The sequence below is a fragment of the Rhamphochromis sp. 'chilingali' genome (genome assembly GCF_963969265.1).
Source record: "Rhamphochromis sp. 'chilingali' genome assembly, chromosome: 1".
NCBI classification, from domain to species: domain Eukaryota; kingdom Metazoa; phylum Chordata; class Actinopteri; order Cichliformes; family Cichlidae; genus Rhamphochromis; species Rhamphochromis sp. 'chilingali'.
Window position 1 is genome coordinate 64,985,626 of NC_137929.1, and position 25,032 is coordinate 65,010,657.

The 25,032-nt window shown below is 43.0% G+C and overlaps 1 protein-coding gene across 1 annotated transcript; it reads right to left on the minus strand.

Moving 5' to 3' along the window:
• Positions 1-12,302: 12,302 nt before the first annotated feature.
• On the minus strand, positions 12,303-13,810 carry LOC308405192 (nuclear factor 7, ovary-like; the record flags this gene model as incomplete). Its single annotated transcript, XM_080895658.1, has 1 exon — positions 12,303-13,810. One exon carries the CDS (start codon positions 13,808-13,810, stop codon positions 12,422-12,424), a length of 1,389 nt encoding a protein of 462 aa, XP_080751784.1. The 3' UTR covers positions 12,303-12,421.
• Between the last annotated feature and the right edge of the window lie 11,222 nt (positions 13,811-25,032).

The following is a 25,032-nucleotide window of genomic DNA, read 5'->3' on the forward strand; positions in this document are numbered from 1 at the left end:
TTCGGGATGTGCTTGACCGGCGTATACGACAGCGTGTACCAGTTCCCACGAATATCCAACAACCTCGCACAGCCATTGAAGTGGAGTGGACCAACATTCAACAGGCCACAATTGACAATAAGATAGACTCCATGCGACGATGTGTTGCACTGCATGAGGCAAATGGTGGTCACACCAGATACTGACCGGTTCTGGGTCCCCAGACCCCCAATAGCGCAAAAATCCAAACATACCAACTCCATAGGGGCGGAGGTTCTGATGCTCTCAAGTGGGGCTCGAGCAGAGGGTTCTGGTGTTTTGGCCAGGATGCATCTTTGACAGCATTTGACATACTCTTTTATATCAGACTCCATCTTCGGACAAAAGAACCGTTGTCTTGCCAGATATAAAGTCTTCGCTTGCCCCTGATGTCCTGCAATATCATGGACACCATTCAATGCCTTTGCTCTGAGACTGTCAGGCAAAACAAACTGATGTCTCCTTTGTTTACTCAGGGGGTCCTTTGTGATCCGATAGAGAACTCCATTTTGGATCCTAAGCCTTTCCCACTGTTTAAATAACACCATGGCTTTCACATCAAATCCTGCTCTTTCACGCCTGGAAGGTTGCCTTCTCCTTGTGACAAATGGTAAGATCTTTGAAATACTGGGATCAAGTTCCTGGCTATGCTGGAGCTCCTCTAGTGTGGACACAGGAAATGACTCCTGTCCTGGTAACACTAGGTCCTGAACAGACTGGAACAGTTCCACAGCCCTTGTTTCAGCAGCCAGATCCCACTCACTGTGAAAATCCAGGATTGCCTTAACATCCATAGCATCACACCCAGGCTGAGACGAGGGCGGCCGCAGTCCTGTGGTGTGGAAAGGTGGTGTGGAAAGGTGGTGTGTCCACGCGTTGACCTTGGACCTTCAACCGGAATGCATTTTGTATTCCCTCAGAACTGACACTCTCAGATTCAGCAAGGAGGTGACTGTACTGCTCTGTGATCAGCCTATGGCTGACTGTTGTTGCAAAGGGGTCTCTGCTGAGGGCATCAGCTACGACGTTTTTGGTGCCAGGTATGTGCTTCAGATCAAATGTGTAAGGAGCAAGCTTGGACACCCAACGCTGCTCACAAGCATCAAGCTTTGGTTTTGTCATGATGTAGGTGAGAGGGTTGTTATCTGTCCACACTGTAAAGGGATGACCTCTTAGCCAGTGACTGAACTTCTCACACACACTCCATTTCAATGCCAAAAACTCTAGCCTGTGGGCTGGGTACTTTTTCTGTCAATTGCTCAGGGTCTTACTTGCAAAAGCAATTGGACGAACTTTCTGCTGTCCAGCTGGTATTTGTGACAATACAGCACCGAGCCCATCTAATGAAGCATCGTTGGACAATATCAAAGGCAAAGAAAAGTCTGGATGTGTAAGGACTACACAATTCAACAGCTTCTCTTTCAGATTAGACAGAGCTGCGTCACATTCATCTGTCCAGTCAGAGGGCTTCAGCTTTCTGTATACACCAGCATTGGTGCCTGTTTTAACTCTCCCTCTCCTCTTTTGTCCAGCAGTGAGGGCAAACAAAGGCTTGGCCATAGAGGAGCAGCTAGGGATGAAATGCTGATAGTAGAATATCATCCCCAGGAATGACTTAATCCTCTTAACTGACGGGGTGCAGCCATCATCCTCCATCAATTCAGCCTTTGTCATCTTTGCTATGACCTCAACCTTTGCTGGGTCCACAGCCACTCCATTGCCATCTATAATGTGGCCTAAAAACTTGACTGATGACCTCATTAAGTGGCATTTCTTAGGACTTAGTTTGAGGTTATGGATGCGCAAGCGCTGAAACACAGTCTCTAGCCGCTCCAAGGCCTCCTCTTCTCTCCGAGCAAATACAAGCAGATCGTCGAGATAGCACAGCAGACTACTGAAGTTCAGATCCCCAAAAATACTGAGCATCATTCGCATGAATGAGGCGGGGCTGTTACAGAGTCCTTGGGGCATTCTGTTGTACTCGAACAATCCCATTGGGGTTGTAAATGCTGTGTATTTCTTGTCTTCCTCTGCCATAGGGATGTTATAAAATCCCGAGGTCAGAACCATGGTGCTGAAGTAGGTATTTCCACCCAATGCAGCAAGGCAGTCAGATTGGTGTGGCAGTGGGTGTGCATCTTTGAGGGTCCTTGCATTCAGCCATCTGAAATCAGTGCAGATTCTCAAACTACCATCCTTTTTCCACACTAACACCAGTGGAGAGGCATACTCGCTCACGGACCTTCTGATGATTTCCTGTTCTTCCATTTCAGACAAAACTTGTCGCAGCTTTTGATAATGTGCTGGAGGGACTCGGCGGTAAGGAAGGCTGAATGGCCTCTCATCAGTGAGCCTGATGCGGTGTACAAAGCCTTCGGCCTTGCCACAGTCATATGCATGCTTGGAGAAAATGTCATTGTACTTCTCAAGCATTTTAACCAATTTCTCCTTCCCCCCTTGACCAACATGGCACAGGCCAATATCAATTTCACTGAGCCCAACCTGTTTTAGTCTCTGTTTAAGATCAGCGAGGTGGGAATCACCCTTCTCTTCCTCCTGCACAGATTTCTGGGGTTGACAGGTGCCCTGGAAAACTTCAAAATCCTCAACAGCAACACAAGGGGACACGTCAGCCAACTTACTGTTTCTTTTCAGGGTGACTGGTTTATCCAACAGGTTAGTGACCATGGGAACCCACCTATCACCCCATAATGGCGTTATGATGCGGCCAACCATGATGTTACGTGGCATGGACTTTGATGAAGTGGCTTCAACAATCACTGTGCTGCCTGGTGACATAGAAACATTACTCGGCAGCTTGCCCCAGACTAGATGCTCTTGTCTTGCTAACAAGGTGACTGACTGCTGAAGCTTGACTGTACCGATCTTGTCTGGGAGTTCTTCACCTCTCCATCGGGATGAATTAGCCATGAGGTCAAGAAACTGCTCACACTCTGGGGGACAACCGCCACCTGACACAAGGCGCCAATAGTCATCGGTTATTTTCAACTGGTGCATGAGAAACCGGATGACATTTGTGCCAATGATTATATCATCACGTTGACCTGGCACTACAAGGATGGGAACAATACAGGTCTCTCCATACAGTTTCATTTCAACTTCATACATGCATTTGGGCTTGGTAAGTGTGCCACCACAGCCTACTAGCACTATTTCTTAAGGCAGGGGAGTGGGTTCTGGCAGTGTATTCTCACTCAGTATACTCTGTTCTGCTTGCTCACTGAGTGTGCACGCCATGGAACCAGAGTCAAGCATACCCTGCGTGTGGTGTCTGTTATTAATGCTGACAGAAGTGTAAAACAGTTTGTCAAACGGGCCAACTCTCTGTGTGTTTTGTACTACCACCTTAACACCATCTGGTGCGGCTGCACATGCTTTAATGTAATGCTTTTCAACATCATCACTGCCGAGGGTTTCAACATCTGTGCCCACACATCCCCTCACCAAATGCGGGCCAGCTAGTTTAAAGACTGGGTGTCATGAGGTTGGGAGGTAGGGTGCCTTTGAATAGATGAGTGACGAGGGCAGTTTCTCTTAATATGGTTTGGCTCAAAGCATGCAAGGCATAGGTGTTTCTGCCTACAATGCACAAGGGTAGAATGTTCAGGGGACTGGCATACTCGACAACATCTGTGTCGGGCCTGACCTGGAGGAAGCTGCTTGTCTGCAACCTGGTTATTCTGCGACAAAGCATGGTCAAAAAGGCTGATTAGTAATTTTAGGCAACTGTCATTAGGGGCCTTTACTGTCTCATTTGATCCCGCCTGCACCTGTGTTTCTCCCGGGTGCATTGGTGTCGCTGGACCATCAGCTGCAGGGGTCTGGGTGTTAGCTTTAACTGGTGTGAGACACTTAGACCTGGGGAGCATACGCTCTTTCATCTCAAGCTGGTACCGATTCACATGCTCCTGAATCTCACTGGCCGTCCACTTATCTGGTGCTTTGAACTTGAAAACAGCAGCAAGGGTGGGATCAGGGCAGTACTTCACAAACATCATGGCTGCCTCCTGGCAGGGATCCTCCATGTGCCGTCCGAGCCTCTTCAGGCTTTCCTCGGCTGCATCAACTGCCTTATTCAGTCTGACCCAATATTCTACAGGAGTTTCTCCTGGCACTGGAACTGTGCTGTAGAAATCGGCCATAGGGATACACGAATATGTCATGTCACTGAAATGTTGCCTCAGTATGTCATATATAACATTTGGATTCTCACAAGGTTTTAACGATGGGGTGCTTCTCAGAGTTATTCTTACAATGTCCTTAGCTTTGCCCATCGACTTGAACATTATTTCTTGTTACTGTTCCTGAAGGGGTGTTGCTCGCTTCTTGACATACATTCTCATCAGCTCCTCCCACTCACAGACTGTATGTTTATCCGACCCATCTCCTCTGAAGACTGGAGGCTCTCTCACATCTGACTGCAGGACTAGCTTTGCCCCAGTCAGGTTAAGGTAAGTGGGCTCACTGGGTGGCTGGCTTACACTGCTCTGAGCTTGTGCGGCCCCGTCATCCCTTTCCCCACATTCCTTTTTCAACTGATCCCTAATGGTCTGCCCCACCTGTTGAGCTATATGTGTTATCAGGTCATTTAATGCCGGGTCTGCTGTGGCTGAAGGGTCTGAGAATGAGTTACCTTTACCACTACTGGAAGATGTGCAACCAAGTATGCGAGTGGAACAGAAAGCTGGGGAGCCTGCACTACGAACAGGTGTACTAGGCAACCCCTCAATTACCCTCCCTCTTCCCATGGCAAAGCTGAACCCATCACTTGAAACTTTTTCATCATCCATTGTTATAACATATGTACAATGCAAACAGCAGAATTAAATTTACCTTGTAAACAACAGTCCAAAAACAAAGGTGCAAGTGTTTCCTCGAACGCTTGGGATTTGTGTTCAAAGCTTACATTACATTGTCCATTACAGCAACCTCTGGTGACCAAACTGATGTTGATCGCGTCTCCATGAACCACGAGATCTGCGTCACGGCACCACTGTAGCCGGTCTGGCCTTAAACTCTTATTGCCGTCAGTTCTCTGCATTGTGTTGTGCGAATGACCAGAGGAGTCAGCTCTCACTTTGCCAGCTGGGTGGATTTATTCTCCCAGAACTCTCCTCAGCAGGGCCTCTACGCGACTGAGGTGCAACATCACAACAAATCAAATTACCAAATAATACTGCTAAAATGTATTTATATTCATATATAACAAACAAAAATGCACTGCATCGTGAACATATAGTGACAATTACCTCATCAACAAAATTATACTTTAGGGAGACTTCATTTACCAGTGGCAATTTTACATATTTACAGTAAGTTGAAACAGTGAACATGTATCACAAACAAACAGAAGATATAACCAGTTCACATGACACAAAAATAAAAGAGGGAGCTCACATACCTGTTTAAAATAAAACAAAACAGTACAGCAACTTCACTTTACTGGACTTCTTCATGAACACCTTCAAGGGAGAGAGAAGGATAGCGGACCACATGGGAAGCCACGTGCATGCTCCTATGCTCTCATCTGAGATTGGCTAACTAGCATGTTACTATAAAGTGCTGTACTTGGCAGAGAAACAATAATTCACACTAGAATATCAAACAGAACTGTGAGACAAAATGCACAAAGGGAACGAGCAGTGTTTGAATTACTTTTTAGTTACTTTAACTGTGTTTATTCGCTCTGTAACTGAGAACACTAGCTTACGCTCACCTCTCCTCAGCGGGGCCTCTACGCGACTGAGGAAACTGGCGCGCAGCTACAGGAAGTGACTTCGTGGGAAGTCAAAGGTCACACAAACAAAATAAAAGCTCCCAAAATATAAATGCAGAAAATAAACATATATAAATAAACACATATGCATAACCAATACTGACAAAGCAAGATAACACTGCAGGATGGATCTTTGGTGAAATATAAATTATTTTTTAATACACCCGTTACAAGTGGAAGGGGGTCTTTTTTTATGTTTTTTTTTCTTTGAGGCCCTGGAAGTCAGGGGCAATGCAAGTCATCCTTTCCCCTACAAAAACAAACCCTGCACCCATTGAAGTTTTCCATGGCAACTCATTCTAGTTTTGACAGATTGTACTGGTGACTGGTGGGTAGACTGGCACTGAGAAGGAGTTCTATGGTGCAGTCATGGAATGGTGGAAGTGACAGGGCTTTACTGTTATTGAAAACCTCTTGGATGGAGGTCATGATAAATAGCGGCCACCCCTGAACCCTGAACCATGAACAGATGATGAAGAAAGGCAGTGTCTCTCTATGGTTACCGTTAGCACTGGCCAGAAAAGGGCAATCCAGGGGCAGGAGAGGTATATTTAACTGACTAGCCAGATACAAATCAAGGGGTTATGTTTACAGCCTGAATCAACAAGAGCCTGAAATAAGTGAGTGACCTGGTTTATGATTAATGACACAGAGAGAAGAAGACAGGGCTTGTGAATCACATGCGAACGTTGGTAACTATAACTCTTTTCTCCCTCTCTCTCCCTCAGACAATTATCAATACAAAGGGAGAGAGAGGCTAACGCCTCAAAGGTGGCTGGCTTGTCAGGTGAGGCCATTTGATCTTTCATAGCTTCATTCAATGCACAAGTTGTGTAAAGCGCTTTGAGTGCTCAGAAGAGTGGAAAAGCGCTATATAAGAACCAGTCCATTTACCATTTACCATAAACTTCCTGAAAGGCTTGACCCGGCCAAGCCTGCCTCTGCAGCTGCGGTCCGAAGGTCTATTACATAATCTGCGATTGTACGCCGGTACTGACGGAGATTTAATAATCTCTGAGCCGAACAACATATGAAACAATCTTTACCTCAATGGTTCATCCTTTCTTTCAAGTTGGGTAGTTTTAGGGATGATGTTTTGAAGTCTTTATCTTCTAGAAATTCAGATACAAATACAGAGAATACAAACTGTTGGCCCTGGTCTGAGAGAATATAGGTTGATGAGTATTAATGGGTTTAGTACATGGGATACAGTTTCTGTCATGGCCTTCCAAAGAGGGAACAGTTCTATCTAAATTGTGCAGTAATGCACAAAAGACTATTAAATATAGGTTTCTACTTTCAGTGAGGCCTAATCACACCCCCATCATCTGACTGGAAATGGTCAGTGTAAATGTTTTAACAGGCCTTTGCACAATTTATTGCACATTCTAGATACCTGGTTTGCACTTAATATTTTCTTTCAGCAGAGCCACTACTGCTACTCTGGGCTGTGTTACAGAAGAGCTGCTGCTTTGCCCTTCCCTTTTTTTCCACTTTGTTTATTCTGCTTTGCGTGTGGTTAAGGGAGTGCCCAACTCTACACTCTAAAAACTATTGTTTAAGCTCAACAAAAAAAATTAACGCAACAGTTTCCATTACTCTTTTTGAGTTATGATAACTTATGTTGAAATTAGATTGAACCAACAAACTATATTGAGTTACGGGAATTAAATCGTCCTCCATAATCAAAGGTGATTTTAATTACCATTTACGTAATATTTGGTAGCTTAAAAACATATTTTTAAGTTGTTTACTCATAAAAATTATGTTCCTCCAATTACTTTTTCCACATTATTTGAAATGATTTTTAAGTGTTATGTAATTAATTACAGCAATTACAAAAACAATTTTTTAAAGTTCATTATTTAAAATATTAAGTTGCTGATTTTCATCATTATTATCATCATTTTAGCTTTCTCTTATTTTTTTTTATTGTAATAGCTTTTAAGAAAGGAATTCATTCAACCTTTTTTTTTATCAAATAACTTTTTTTATTTTGAACTGTAGGCATTTCAACACTTTGTATTTAAAAAGTGAAAATAAACCAGAAATTTAGATTTATACCATCACAGCCAAGTTATAGAATATGCCTTTATGTATTTAACATCACAGAAACAAATGTGTTCAATTGGTAAAAAATCTACTTAGAAAACATTTTGTTGCAGTAATAGGTACTTCCATGCAAGTGTTCAGTAAATGTTAACTTTCAATGCCTACCAAACTTTACAAGATCTTGCATCTTTCTATTACACAATGCAGCAAACACCTTTAAGATCAATGTTACACATACAGGATTCAAAACAGTTAACAATTTTTGAAACAGAGTCAACATCTTTAACATAATGATGGTTCCATCAAGGTCAAGGAACAGCTTCTGAACAACTTCAAAAGTATATTTGAGATCCTTGCATTCGCTCAGATTGAGAGCATATATTATGCCCATGAGCAAAACACAGCACCTTGGGAAATTCTGGCCCTCCATGATTTTTGTTTCCTCCACCACAATGGTTGCAGTCTTATGGTTAGATCCAGAGGTGTACCGGTCACTGATGATGGCAGTTTTCATCACCTGGCTTAAGTTCTTCGGTGTCCTTGTAAAGCAAATTTTAAAAAATAGGTTAGTGAATTATAGATTAGACTTTTATACTTACTGAATCTTAATGAATTCAGATGATCAATGGAACACACACACACACACACACACACACACACACACACACACACACACACACACACACACACACACACACACACACACAATGCTGAATTACTTACACCAAACTCCATGAAAAGGTCCTCGTCCTTCTCTCCAAGGAAAGTGATAAGGCAGCAGATGGCTACTTCTCTGCGTGTTTCAATTGTATTGTGCTATTTAAGAAAAAATAAAGTATGAGTATAAAATACATGGGTGACTGACAACAAAGTGCATTTCAAAGCTACCCAAAGTCTAAATAGTTGTCCTACCTCAAGAAGCATGTCCTTGATCTGCCTGATTCTCACTCCCTTAGCTCCTCCCCTTGATAAAATGACATCCATCAGTTTTGGGGTGCAATGGTCAAGTGTAGCCATTCAAGGCTTACAGTGGTTATTCTCTTGAACTCCTCCTTTATCTGTAGACCACACAAACAGAAGAATTAAACCTTGCAGACTATTAGCTATACTGCATTAATGAATGCTCTAATACATTATTTAAAGAGGATAGAAGTGATCTAAGGCTACCCCAAGTTTTGAGGGAACAAAAACAATCTTGGTGAAGACAAGGGAGACTTCCCCACCATAACCGTGGTGTAATCTCTAATGTTTTAGCGACCCTGTTTTTGCAGAGGTTTCGAATTTACACATTGTTCACTCCCAGCCCATTTTGTAAAAAATGTGTCCCAAATTAACAAAGCACTAATGACCCTAGATTATCACACTATACTAACTGCTTACATAAAGTCTTAATATTAAGTAGATTCACATAGCCTATGCCAGCATAATGCTATTGGAATGACATTAACAATATTTCACACAATCTGATTTTTTTTAAAAAACAAAAAAAACAAAACAAAACAGATGTGACATGAGTGCTGGAAAAAAGAAGCCTCTAGGTTATCCCTCTGACAAAACTATTCACAGTTTAAGGCTTCTAATTTTGGTAAAAAGAAAAACAAAATCAGCTTAAGATCGAAATTAGATTGCACTGTGTAGCAAAACTTTAACCACGCTTTTCCTAGCCACAGTTGCACTCTCTAGCTGAAGACTTTTGTCAAATGAAACTTTATAAGTCTTATCCTCTGCTGTGCTAAAGTTTAGAATGGCTAGCATTAGCTACATGTGGTAGTGCAAAGTATTTCCTTATCTGTATGAGCATCACATCATACACAAATCCACTACAGGTGACCAGCACAAATGCTTTGCTTTGGTAGAACTGTTATTTGTTAATGAAATGTTACTTACCTTGAAATGTCTTTTACAAAAGCTTGCACCATGCAACCCAACATGTGTGAATTTGCCCGGGCTAGTTAAGTCGGTAGGGGAGGGAATTTGAAATCAGAAGTTACAGTGGAAAAAAAATAAGTTATCTATTCAATTACTTTAAGTAATTACAACTTGGATTTTATTTTGAACCCACTAACATTGGGATTTAATTTCAAATTACATATAAAATTAATTTAATGTAATTACCAACATTATTATTTCAACACAACCCAAAAAAATAAAGTTTGCAACTTAGAAGGTCTATCTTAATCCTTAATTCCTATAATCCAAATATTCCTATAATTTATAATCCTTATCTTTATAACCTCTTCTGCTATTTGCACATTCTTTACTGCAAATTCCTAAGTTAATTTGTAAATTTTTGTAGTAAATTGTAAATATTGTAAAACTTTTCTTCTGTCATTTAATGGTCGGGCAAATTTTTAATCAATAAATTAGAATTTTTATGTTGCAGCCATGGATTTAATCAAGTGGTGGTAAAAGGCCTGATGAATTACTTTTTAGAGTGTATAATGTGATGGGTACTAGTTAGCATTAATCTTTGTTTATAAGTTCCCTTGAAAAATAATGTTTTTAAGAAGATTTCTCCTGTTTTGGCTTCCCTTCATTGGCTTCCTGTTAAATCCAGAATTGAATTCAAAATTTTGCTCCTCACATACAAGGTCTTAAATAATCAGGCCCCATCTTATCTTAATGACCTTGTAGTACCATATCACCCTATTAGAGCACTTCGCTCTCGCTCTGCAGGCCTACTTGTTGTTCCTAGAGTAGGGCAGACCGGGGATAGTTGTAACGTGGGTCAGTTGTAACACTTCCAATTTCTCCAATCAGGGCTAAGTTTCTTCCTGTTAAAAGGGAGTTTTTCCTTCCCACTGTCGCCAAAGTGCTTGATCATAGGGGGTCATATGTTTGTTGGGTTTTTCTCTGTATCTTTGAAGCGCCTTGAGGCGACTTTTGTTGTGATTTGGCGCTATATAAATACAATTGAATTTAATTGAATTATTCTCAAAAATAATTTCTGAAAGTGGAAAAAAAACCCCAGAAGTAATAATGTGGAAAAACGCAGTTCTTTCTGATCTTTAGTAATCCAGTATTCACAGATATTATCAGAAACACAAATACAGTATTTCAAATATTTAACATCTTCCTGCATTAATCCAGACACAAAACTGCCAAGTTTGAAGCTGGCTCATGTGCACACATGCAGCTTCAGTTCAGAGACAAATGGCAGCCGCACAACCGACAGTGTGTGCGTTCATAAGACCAAACCACACACACTCACACCCCACACTCTCGCCCACGTGTGGGCCATTCTTGAAATATAAAGAATGACAACTTTATTCCTGGACTCTGGCAGTTTGTTCCTCTTGCATCTGAAAAGTTGCAAGTGTTCTGATCTGACACTCTGAAGCGATTGCTGCCAGCTCAGATTTGCTGAACCCTTCTAAACAATGCCTGTTCACTCTACTCTCCCCTCTCTCCATTCCTGCTGAAATCAGTCTTGACACACACGACTCCAGTCGCACCATGCTTACTTCCTATTTTTCACTATTTGACTATTGTTGTGTTCAAATATTTAAGAAGAAATATTTGTGGTTTAGAAAGATTTAATTTGCTTTGGCAGTTCCTGTTCCTTTTCCTGAAATAAGAGAAACATGGACACAAAAACACACCCTGTGTAGCCTTGACTATCAAATGTTATCCTTCAGTTTATTCTAAGGCCCAGTTCAGGACATCTTGTTTGGACTCTGTGACCCAGAGACGTATAAAAAGCCATCACTGGTGTATGTGTAAGCATGCTGAAAAACCCTCTGCACTCTATGTCTACCGGCAATATTTCAAATCCAAACATTAACACTGAATGAAGCTCTTGACTCTGAAAACATGAAGCGCCAACCCATTTATGAGCAAATTTGCATCGTGTATATATTAAAACAATAACACACAGCTTTATTTATTTTATAAACATCCATCCATTCGCTTTCGCTTATCCTTTTCAGGGTTGTGGGGGGCGCTGGAGCTTATCCCAGCTGTCATAGGGCGAGAGGCGGGGTACACCCTGGACAGGTCGCCAGTCTCTCGCCGGGCAATTTGATGAACAATTTATAATTTTTACATAATACTCCAGCCTTTCAACTCTGAGCTTATTTAGTTCTATTAATACACTGAAATCTCATTTGTGTCATGAAGAAAGTCTTTAATCAAACAGAATTCAAAGATCAGAAACATTTCATATATGGAGTTAAACATGAATCATTGTTTCAACAACATATTTATTGTCGTCATAAACAGACAAGAAGCCAACAACAAACTGCTCCTCCCATTCAACACATGTCAGTCCATATCCCAGCAAACTAAATCATCTCCATTTACACATCAAATAGAAACATGAATCACTTGTAATGATTAGAAACTTGATAGAATTTCAAATCTAGTTTGGGGAGTCATTCAGTGAGAAACAGTGAAATGATTTTCCATGTGAAAAGGTGGACAGCAGAAACAGAAAGAAACAGTGAAACTAAAAGAGAAACAAAGAGCTTTGGAACAACGAGGCAGCAGGAGGACAGCTGCAGTTTAACAGCTTCAACTCACTGACAGGAAACAACATTAGAAACATCATCATCCTCAACTCATCTGCTGCACTGACACTGACACCTTCAACGGACACACCTTCACTTTACCATCAGTTTCAATGTATGGAAACATCCTGTGAGTGAAAGTGTGTGTGAAGGTGTGTATGTGTGTGTTAGTATCAGGATCAGAGAACGACAGCTTTCCTCTGTTCCAGTCCAGATTCACTCTGATCCTCTGGAACTTCTTCTGAACTGAGAGAGCAGTGAGAGGAGCTGATGGTGAGTGTTTGTAGTATTTACTTCCATCAAACAATATCTCCCATAATCCAGATTGTATGTTTCCTTTCCTCTCCACAGACTCTGCCAACACACCCAGTAACCACCGTGTACTGTCTCCAACTTCAACATACCAGCTGTGAGTCCCTGAGTTAAAGCCCTCAGAGCCCAGGACAGAGCAGAACAAATCAAACCTATCTGGATTATCAGGAAGCCGCTGCCTCTCTCCTCCTCTCACACTGGTCAGATCTTCAGACAGGATGAGTTGTGGATGAGCAGTGTTTGGGTCCAGAATGAGAGGAGTGTAGGAGACCATGTCCTTCATGTTGTTCCAGATGTTGAAGGTCAGGTTGCCCAGGTGTTTGGCCTGGTCTATCAGAGCTCCTGAGGGCAGCTGTGGATCATCCAGCAGGGGGAAGCGCTGGACTCTTTCCACTGCAGCCTTGTAGTTGTGCAGGAATGAGACATCTTCAGCTCTCAGCTCCTCTTCTGTGGCTCTGACTGTGTCTGAAAGAGCTGCTATCTCTCTGCTCAGAGCCTCCATCTTCTCCTTCATCATCCCACTCTTCTGCTCCTCTTCCTCCCTTAGTGCAGCCAGCCTGGCCTCCTCTTCATCTGCTAGAAACTGGTGAAGCTTCTTAAACTGCTCCTTAATCTGCCTCTCTGTGTGTCGGGCCTGGACCTTAATGTGTTCTGCTGTTTGATCAAACTTCACTTGAACTTCTTCACAAACCTTTAACTTCTTATTTAAGGGCTCCAGAGTTTCCTGAAGTTTCTTCTTGTGTTGTTGTGCAACTTCATCGATGGGTCTGAATCTGTGATTGGTGTGTTTTTCTGAGTCTCTGCAGACGACACACACTGGCTGCTGATGGTCCAGACAGAAGAGTTTGAGTTTCTCAGAGTGCAGACTGCAGAGAGCCTCTGAAGCTCTCTGATCTCTCTCCTGCAGGAACGACTCACACAGGTTCTTTAAAGCTTGGTTTAAAGGTGGATCATCCTTTGAAGATATGTTCTTACAAACTGGACACTCACATATCTGTTTTTTTCTCCACCATCTCTTCAGACAGTCTTTACAGAAGCTGTGGCTACATGACAGAAGAACAGGATCTCTGAAGACCTGCTGACAGACCGGACAGCAGAGATCCTCCTCTGATCTGGAAGCCATTGAGTCTGTGAGTGAAGCTGAAAACAGCAGACAGGAAGTACAGTCAGTCCTGGCTCCCCTCCCTCCTCTACCACCTTCACTGAAAATTCCTTTGAGCCGTGTTTTTGCTCAAACTCACATTCAGTGTGTGGAGCGTCAGCAGCTTGAAGCAGCAGTGTTGGAGTTTTCCACTTTTCTCTTCTGTAGCTGGACTCACTCAGAGGAAGCTGCTAGTTTGGTCTGAGCTCAGTCTGATCGTCTGTGCGTCTCTCTGTACTGAGAAAGAGGAACAGCCTGTTTTCTCATTTCTCTCAGGTGAGTGACGTGAGAAGGCGGAGCTTCATTAAATTTCCACTTATTTCACCTAGCTCGGCCCACATCCTCATTTTAGGTTTGACAACAATTTTAGCAGACAGAGGTGAATCTCTTAGACATGAACTGAGCTACGACTTGGGAAAAGCCTTGGAGGGGACTGGTGGGGGGCCTGGTAGATCTCGATGTACTAATAAGAAGTGAAGAAGTGAAAGGATTCAAAAGCGGAAGAAGGGTGGGGCAGGAAAAAGAGAACAAACAGCTTGTATAACTGGGGGATCATATACAGATATCTTTGTGTAGATAGTGTTTGGAGGCGTAGGCCTGCTCCTAAAAGATATTTTATCTCCAAAAATGTGAGTGTGAAAGCAGAGTGCAGATAGCAAAAAGACATTGACATGATGTTAAATCAATATCAGGCAATTCCGTTCAATTAACATTGAAATCTGACATTCATTTTACATCACTTCTGCATCCTCAATTAATATTGAAACAATGTTAGAGTTGGATATCAGAATAATCTTCAAATTTGACATCGATTTTACATCACTTTGGCACCCTCACTTAATAATGAAAAAAATCCTGAATTCTAGTGTTTATTTTCCACAACATTTGCACCCATGGTTAATATTAAAATAATAATTACATCATGATTAAAAATAAAGAGGACTTAATAGGTATTTCATTCAATACTAAACCACTGCAAATTAATCAATCAATACTTAAACCTGCGTAAAAGACATTTGTGTATCATCTAAAAACAGGATTACCGTATATGTTAGACATTGTCTTTCAGCTTACCATGTTCATTATAATATTCCTATAACATTAAGCATCAGTCATTATATGTCACGGGGTAGAAAGGGACAAGTTATCTAGGTTTTTTACTATGTTTGCTGTGTTTTACCTTTTTAATATTTTAATATTGTACAATGGTTTATTTGTATGAGTTTTACTGCATGTTTTTATGGTATTTATTGGTGACTTGTCCTGGAAAGACTCCGCCCCTACCTGATTATAAACCTGATCACACCTGGGAGGTCCCAGAGGCCAATAAGAGGACCTGGAAGACCACAGAGGCTTGAGGGGAGGCTTGAGAGACGGGCAGGAGTGAGTGGTGTCAGGCGGCGGCGGCGCCTGCAAGCCCAAGGGTTGGAGCTTGGCGTTCAGGAGGACGATACAACACCAGCGACTAGGGACGCGGAGCGAACAGGCGGACGGCAGTAGCAGCAAGAGCCCAGCTTGTGCACTGCGGGAGAGCAGAGGCGGCAAGACAGCTGGTGCCGATTTGCAGTTTTACAGAAGCGGCGGGCGGAGTTGAGAGCTCTGCCCACCCGGGGTAAGTCTTCGACTTATCCCCTTCTTACGACTGAATACTGCCTGAAAAGAATAGTGACTGCCGCTTCCTCCCTTTCTCCAGCGTACCGGGACGCGGAACGCTGGAGAAAGGGAGGACTCCGCTGGGTTTCCCTTTTACACCACTTCGCTGGATTTTTTAGTTCTTTGTGACTTTTATATCGTGGCGGATGCCACTGGACTTTTAATGTTGTGTTTTATGGATTTTTATTGTGTTACCCCTTGGCCAGGGTTGTTTCAATTGCTTTTGCATTTTTAACTGTTTGTATAATAAATTATATTTTAATTATACAGTTTTTAATTCAGTGCATTCCCTTGGCGGCCCCACTGCTCCGTACGTTTTTGAGGAGGGTTTCCCTTCTAACACCTGTGCTAAATCACAAATACCTCCTTTACATCCGTTACATATGTAATTAACAAAATAACAATAGACATTTTTGCATCAAGAAAAAATATTATCCTATGAAGACGTTTTTTGTTAAATGACTTATTTACAACTCATTGTTTTTAGTTTACTCCAGGATCGGGCTGGATATCGGGCATCCTGCACCCCCCATCCGGAGCATAGCGGAGCCATTTCTGCATTCCTTAGGAGAAGTCAAACTCAGAAACTGCGTTTACCCCCACCTGCTGAGTCATATGGAGGACCATAAGAGCCACACGCATTGAAATAAAGATTTCTGTGCTTAAATAATGAATTGTAGAATAAATTCTGCATTTGTAAATTCATTTTTGAATTGCACTTTAATAAACTGCATTTCTGGATGGACCTGGGCTCCCTTGCCTTGGTGGGTACCAGATGACGGGGGTGCCTACTGGGGTCAGCGGGGGAGCTAGGTTGGGAAGGTTGGGAAGCAGAAGGTTGGAGCTAGGGAGGGGCATCCTCCCCATCCTCGGCTACCTCCCTCTTCCCGCTCCACCACACTCACCCACACAGGTAGGGCCTTGGGGTGCGGGTGTGTTGCAGGGTGAAGGGGAGACATCCCCCCCCCTCGTCCCCTTCTGGCCACCTGTGCCTCAATTTTATCTCACAACTTAGACATCCACATTACTTACACTCTCATAACACACACATATATATATAGGGCCTTGAGGGTGGGCACGTTAACGGCGTCCAGTGGACGGTCTGTCTACTCAAACCTACCTCTGGTGCTGGTGCCCACCTCTCAATTTTAAATCCATGTAGACATTGAGGGTTCTCGGGAGGGGCCGTGCTAACACCTGCTGCTCTCTGGCAGCAGCACCATGCTCTCCCTTGTTTTAAATGCACTTTAGAACAACACGCAGCAACACTACACATGAGCGGGAGGAGGGAGGTATGGGGTCTTCACACACCCCCGTTCTCTGCTAGCCATCGGGGCGGGGGGGCTGGGAGGAGATGTTAGCTGTCCGATTGGCCTCCCTGCTGCTGCGGAGCCTGGGACGGTCTGCTTGCCTCCACCCTGGGGGGAAGGGTAACATCTCTTGGGTCTGGGTTCTGTTTCCCCCTCTGGGGGCGAGGGTACCTGGACCCGGGGTATAGAGTATGTTTGGGGAGTGTGATTGTGTGTGTCCATTTATGTCAGTCCTTACGTTGGTCTGTTTGTCTGTGTCTATATGTCAGGTCGGGTCTTAGACTCCACCTCTCTGGGAACTCCCAGGCCCTCCAAGGCCTATCTCCCCTCACCACACTCCCTGCCGGTGATTGATGCCCTCAGGGGTCGGTGCATTGGTGGTTCTTGGTGTCCGGGGCTGGGCGCTCAGGTATGTACCGGCTCACTCCCGGTGGCTACCTGGCGGGGCCTGGCGCCTGTTGCTCGGTCAGGCCTCCTCCGGGGTGCGGGGGGCCCTCGGGCCTCCGGCCTCTGAGCCTGCGGCTCGGTTCACTCTGGCACAGCTGGCTGCCAGCAGAGCCGGCGGGCACGCCGGTGCAGCCCCCTCTAGCTTCTGCTCGGTGGCTACTGGGTGACGCCTCGTCTGGGGATCCTCAGCCCTTCCCATGAGGGTAGCACGGATGACCCTCCGGTGGTCCTCCTTGGGCTCTCGCACTCTGGGGCCTCTGGATGTCTGGGGCCTGGATCTCCTCCATGCCTGCTTCATGCCCTGGGGGACGGGGCTATGGCTCGCTACATCCTCTTGCAGACGATTACATGTGGAAACCATTTGAATACAAGCGCGCTGATCCACACAGGTGTGCACACGGGTGTTCACTGCTCGTAGACTTAAATTACACCTTTCTTGGCTGCTACTTCAAAGCACATTGTGCGCTGTCTGTCCTGCGTGCTGCACAACAACATTGAATATTTAGTATTTACTGCTGTTTACACTTAGCTAGATTAATGCGATGGTGTTGTGTTTAGTATGTTGCTTTGGTTTGTTTTGTTTTTTTTTGTTGCTTGTTTTCTATTCTTCTCCTCTCAACAGGTGATCCAGGACATTTTTTTCTCCCCCCCTTTCTCACTGTCCCTCTCCCCTTCTGTTTTTCTTTTCCTTCCTCTTTCTCTCTCCCTTTCCTATCCCTCACTCATGTCTGTCCCGTCTATAACATCTGAAAATAAAGTATAATAAATAATAAAAACAAAGGTCGATCAAATGGACCAATACGGCAATGCCACGATGATCCATTTGGCAAAGTAAATCCATTGGGTATCCTTGTTGGTCTTCAGACAACAATTCTGATGGCTAAAGAACCAAATGGGACAGGTAAAAAATAAATAAATAAAAAATAAATAAATAAATAAACTGCATTTCAAAATCCATTTCCCTTTCCTGTTTGCTCAGGGATTAACTTCTGGATTAGTTGCTGGATTAGGCTTTCTCTCCTGCATGAAGTCCAGGTGCTGGTTTTCTAGTGTGTGCATCTGATGGCCCAAAGCTGACTCTGAGCTGTAACACCATCCATGGCTGCAGTATGGAACAGATGTGGGTGTGTCCTCATCTCCCAGAGGAGTCCAAATCGTCATCAAAGAGCCCTACAGACACAAAAACGTGAAAATATAAACAACCAGACTATCAGCAGTGATTTAGGTACTTTAAGACCTCTGTAAAAATCATTTACAGTATATATCACAGAATTTAAGGCCTTTATAATCACAGAGCATACAGAGAAAAGTACTAAACTGAATCATTTTCAGCTTTTGTTTTTCATGATGTATATTGTATTAATAATTAAATTTCATTATCTGTGTCTTTACCACACATTTGCCACACAGGTTTAGATACTGTAGGCTCAGTGAATGCTTAAATTGCACTGATTAGAATATACTGGACATTCAAAGCTAAGATTCAGCGCACTGTGTTAGAGGCTGGGATTTGATGAATCATCATATATACAACCTTTGATCATCATTTATGTCCAGTTGAGAATGAATCTGTGCGCTCACATATTAAATGAACTGAAATAAGTAGTGTGATCTCCAGTCTTGATATAAGGAATGAGAGAACTGACAGCTGTTATTTTAATCAGCCTGTCTCAGTTGTTTTAACTCTAAGTATCATAAAGTAATGTGGTAACATCTGGACTGACAAGTTTACAGTCAGCATTTATCATCGCTAGTTTAAAGGCTGTAGGTTGCAGCCATTGTTCTAACACTATAAATGTAACAGGCCTCAGTGCTGGTTCTAACAGTCTGAGCTGCTTCCAGCTTTATTTGTGAAGAGCACAGCAGCTTACAAAACACGTAGCCAGCTCGTACAGCTGCGACATAAAACTTTCACAAGGTAAGATGACCTTAAAATAACGGGGCTAGCGTTAGCCATGTTAGCACGTTACCTTCAACAGGTGGTCAGACTGTGAAAACAGGCATTCAATCAGAGGCTGGGCTCTCCGTTTCGCTGCAGGGTCCCTTCATTCCTCACATATCCATGTCAGGCCGAGTGTAAATCCCGAGGCTGAACAGCCTTTGTACAAGCACACACGCTTCATAGCAGGGCGAAGCTATGAGCTAGAAAAATCCAAGCAGACAGCCTGTGTCTGTCCAACCAATCAGAGAGCTCCTTACATCACCCGGTTTGGCTAATTTGAATAGCCGCACAATTCTTAAAATGAAGTTGTTAATTGAATCAGAATCAGAATACTTTATTGATACCTGGGGGAAATTTATTTATTTTTTTGTTACAGTGCTCCATTATAAACCAACATAGACCAACATTAAGACAAGACAGACAATACGCTAACTAAGAATAGTACAATATATATATATATAAGTACGGGACGGAGGAGTGGAGAAAAGGGATTCACTGGTGTTTTCGGGAGGAGGAATTCACACGGAAGGAGTGCACACCGACCTCACGGGGAAACTCGCCTTCACCACTTTTGGGATTTAGAGAAAGGACATTGTTGGATATCTCACTGTTTGAAGACTGTATTTCAAGCACTGTAATTAAATGCACTGTCGGCTTCAACCCAGAGCTCCGCACCTGAATCCATACCGCTCATTAGCCCTGACAGATAAGAAGACTAAATAACAGGGAAGGGCTGAAGGGAAGACAGTCAAAGTGGTCCGGGTAAGTGTCCAGAAGCCAAGGTCCAGAGGGAGTGTTTTCTGTGAATCCTTTGAGCAGTGGCAGGGAGGCACGCAGGTCAATTACCAAACAGACCAGCGCCTGGTAGTGGTATCACCAAGACTAAAATATTGGACCAGAGGATTCCTGAAAACCACAGCAAGAAAACACCAGGTAAGCATACGTTGAACTTTATGATGGAGCAACTTGGTGGACTCACACTAACGCAGATTAGCAGAGAAGATCTGGCAAAGCATTATCTAGAGCACTAGTCTTAAATGCAGGCAGCCCAAATTGCAAATCGTGATTGAAATGAGGTAGCTCCACCCAGGGGTGGAAACTCCAGCTCTATGGAAGAATACAGCCACTCATTCAGACCATCAGTCAACTAGAAACTACTGACCCCTGCCGTGCCACCGCACATCTAAGATACGCCGGACTGAGTAGGCCGGGGGTCCGTTGATGAGCTGGGGTGGAGGCAAGAGTTCGGATGGTGGGCACAGAGCACTTAAAAGCACCACTTTGATTTGGAACACGCGGAATGTGAGATGGACCCAAATGGATGAAAGAAAGCTTGAGCATGACAGCTGCAGGACTTAGCACTGTGTCAATATAAAAGGGCCGAGGATACTAGGTGAAAGTTTGCGAGAAGATGTCCGGAGCGGAATGTCTTTTGCAGCCAGCCACACCTCTTGTGACAGCGAGTATGTAGGAGCCCCTGTATGCTGTTGGTTGGCATAATGAAGCTGCCGTGTCACCGAACAAAGCAGGGCCTCCCGTGTCCATGACCAAGCCTGGCAGCAGCACTGAAGGTGATGCTGTACTGACGGCACAGCAAATTCAGTTTCCTGCTCTGGGAACAGCAGGGGTTAATAACCTAACAATGCCTCAAATGGTGAGAGACCTGTAGCAGAAGAAGTGAGTTTGTTGTGAGCATATTCGACCCATGGAAGGTAAGTGTACCAGGAGACCCGGGATATGGGTAGTGATGTAGCAGAGCGTGGGTTCTAGCTCCTGATTGAAGCGCTCAATCTGACCATTAGCCTAAGGGAGATATCCCAAACTGAGATATGGCTTTGGCCCCTAGGGCCGTACAAAACCTCTTCCAGATCTGTGGAACAAACTGTAGTCTCTTGTCTGACACTATTTACATAGGTATCCCATTTAACCTGAATACCTGTTCAACCAGTGTTTTTGCGGTTTAGGAAGCAGTGGGGAGCTTTTCTGGGATTATGACGGTAAGCATGGTTGTTTTCCCAGAGGAAACTGGGTGACCAGTGACAAAGTCTAATATTATATTTGACCATGGCCTGTGAGGTGTGGAGTAAAGGCTACAAAAGTCACGCAGGATGCAGAGTCTGTACCTTATTTCTGGCACACCATGAAAAGAATGGTATGCTTTTCAGAGGTGGAGTTTGGTGAATAATGTGCAGCTGAAATGTAGAGCTGATGAGTGGAAGGGGGTATTTTTTTTATGTTTTTTTTTCTTTGAGGCCCTGGAAGTCAGGGGCAACGCCAGTCATCCTTTTCCCCTACAAAAACAAACCCTGCACCCATTGAAGTTTTCCATGGCAACTCATTCTAGTTTTGACAGATTGTACTGGTGACTGGTGGGTAGACTGGCACTGAGAAGGAGTTCTATGGTGCAGTCATGGAATGGTGGAAATGACAGGGCTTTACTGTTATTGAAAACCTCTTGGATGGAGGTCATGATAAATAGCGGCCACCCCTGAACCCTGAACCATGAACAGATGATGAAGAAAGGCAGTTTCTCTCTATGGTTACCGTTAGCACTGGCCAGAAAAGGGCAATCCAGGGGCAGGAGAGGTATATTTAACTGACTAGCCAGATACAAATCAAGGGGTTATGTTCACAGCCTGAATCAACAAGAGCCTGAAATAAGTGAGTGACCTGGTTTATGATTAATGACACAGAGAGAAGAAGACAGGGCTTGTGAATCACATGCGAACGTTGGTAACTATAACTCTTTTCTCCCTCTCTCTCCCTCAGACAATTATCAATACAAAGGGAGAGAGAGGCTAACGCCTCAAAGGTGGCTGGCTTGTCAGGTGAGGCCATTTGATCTTTCATAGATTCATTCAGGGATCAGAGGTAAACTTCCTGAAGGGCTTGACCCGGCCAGCCTGCCTCTGCAGCTGCGGTCCGAAGGTCTATTACTTAATCTGCGATTGTACGCCGGTACTGACGGAGATTTAATAATCTCTGAGCCGAACAACATATGAAATAATCTTTACCTCAATGATTCATCCTTTCTTTCAAGTTGGGTAGTTTTAGGGATGATGTTTTGAAGTCTTTATCTTCTAGAAATTCAGATACAAATACAGAGAATACAAACTGTTGGCCCTGGTCTGAGAGAATATAGGTTGATGAGTATTTATGGGTTTAGTACATGGGATACAGTTTCTGTCATGGCCTTCCAAAGGGGGAACAGTTCTATCTAAATTGTGCAGTAATGCACAAAAGACTATTAAATATAGGTTTCTACTTTCAGTGAGGCCTAATCACACCCCCATCATCTGACTGGAAATGGTCAGTGTAAATGTTTTAACAGGACTTTGCACAATTTATTGCACATTCTAGATACCTGGTTTGCACGTAATATTTTCTTTCAGCGGAGCCACTACTGCTACTTTGGGCTGTGTTACAGAAGAGCTGCTGCTTTGCCCTTCCCTTTTTTCCCACTTTGTTTATTCTGCTTTGCGTGTGGTTAAGGGAGTGCCCAGCTCTATAATGTGATGGGTACTAGTTAGCATGTGTGTTTCTACAGTGACTACAGAGGGTGAAGAGGACGACTGTTTTCATGTTTTGGATATATTCAAAACTTTTGTTTCCCTTATTCAGAAGCTGAAAGCCTAAAGTGGGCGTGACTGAATAGAATAGAATAGAATGCCTTTATTGTCACTATACAGTTGTACAATGAGATACAGAGCATCTCCTACTCAGTGTAAACATGCTGGGGGGGGGGGGGGGGTGTACACTTCTGCAGCGCTATGTACATATGTACAGTATTAACATAGGGAAAAACATATATATATAAAATGTAAAATATACAAGCCGTAAGTAATATGGGTGGTGCTTTCAGGTTTTTCCTTGTAACATTAAAGCTTTTGAGCTTGCAGTCACCACACCACCACCCTAGTGTGCGTGCATCATGATTGCTTTCCCTTTTTACCCTCTCATCATCACTCCCTTGCATTGCCACACATACACACATGTTAGATGGGAATTATACACTTTTTGATCTAGAGGCATTGAGTGATAGCAGTCCCAACCCAACCCTTCCAAAATATCAAATCAAATCAAATCAAATACAGAAATGGTAAAATCATTAGTCATAGATTAGGAAAAGTTGTTCTGTCCACTCATGTCCTCTGATTCTTGCTGGAAGACAGAATCATCCATTTCTGTGCTCACATTCTGCTGTAACATGTCTCCTCATGTTATAGGTGAACTCTCCTATGTCTCTTTCACTCTCACTCATGTGTTTGCACAGCTGTGGACATCAGCTACCTTCATCTTTTCGGTGCCACATAGCGTCAAAATGAGTGGATGGTGTTACATTAATGTTGTAAAACATTGCACTCTCTTTAAAGCAGTAAAAACAATGAAAAATGAATAATGAGCACTACAAAATATAAATGAATAGAGGTGTTATGATCATAGTGAACAGGTCAGTATGTGAAGGTCAGAGAAGCTGAAAGTAAATGCTCTGTTTCCCACTTTGTGTCATGGTCCTGGGTCAGTGACCCATTGCTTTGAGTTTATTGTTATTATTTTCTAGTTTCTTCTGATTTTGTATTAGTTCTCATGGTTTGATTCTGGTGTTCAGTGGTTTATTACTCCAACCTGTATTCTCCCCCCTCATGTTCTATTCGTGTCCCTGAGTTTGTGTTTGTAAAACAGTTTGTGAGCTTCCTGTTTTACTTTGAACCACTACTAAGAAAAAGCAACAAGCAGACGCAGAGCTCTAGACTAACGTTTTTCCATGGTTGCACTGGTGCACCTAACTTTTTTTCTTAGGCGCACCATCACAAAAGTTAGGCGCACTCAAACTTTTCAACCACATCACTTAACACCAAAGTTCCCACTGTAAAGCATGGAGGAGGAGGTGTGATGGTGTGGAGGTGCATTGCTGGTGACACTGTTGGGGATTGTGATTGATATTTCTTTATTTTATGTATTGATAACATGTTTTAGTAATGTCACTTTTGTGTCATAATAATAATAATAACAATAATGATGGATTCCATTTATATGTGGGTGTGATTTATATGTATATGTGAAGCGCTTTTCGAGACCCTCAATGCACTTCACATATACACATATATACATAATGGATAGCATCACAAATATGTTCTACACACATACAAATACAAACAGTGGGGAATTGTAACTTCATAACCTATCTGTTAAACAGATAGTGAGACTTATTGTCCAGATGGCCTGACCTCCACAATCACCTGACCTAAATCCAGTTGAGATGGTTTGGGATGCGATGTACCGCAGAGTGAAGGCAAAAGGACCAACAAGTGCTCAGCATCTCTGGGAACTCCATCAAGACTTTTGGAAAACTATTTCAGGTCATGACCTCATGTTGGTGGCTAGTAAATGGTTTAAATAAGCTGCTGATTCTAAACATTGTCATCAGGTGTCCCTGTGGATCCTCTACAGTGAGTATAAGTAATATTTTTTACAGCTACATGTGGTCTATCTCTATCTGACACTTTGATGTTCATCTACATTCACACAGGAGTTGTCAGGACAAACAAGGTTGTCTCTGCAATGCAGAAGTGTTCCTCAATGAAAACAAACTACAGATAATTGTGCTCAGAACCAAATGTTTTTTTTTCTCATTACAGCAGCTTTTTCCTTTAGAAATATAATCTTGTCATCATATATTATTTATCCATGACTGTTTACATTTTTTCTTTTCAAACATTTCTTTTATTATTCTCAAAAATAATTTCTGAAGTTGGCAAATAAAAACAGAAGTAATAATGTGGAAAAACGCAGTTCTTTCTGATCTTTAGTAATCCAGTATTCACAGATATTATCAGAAACACAAATACAGT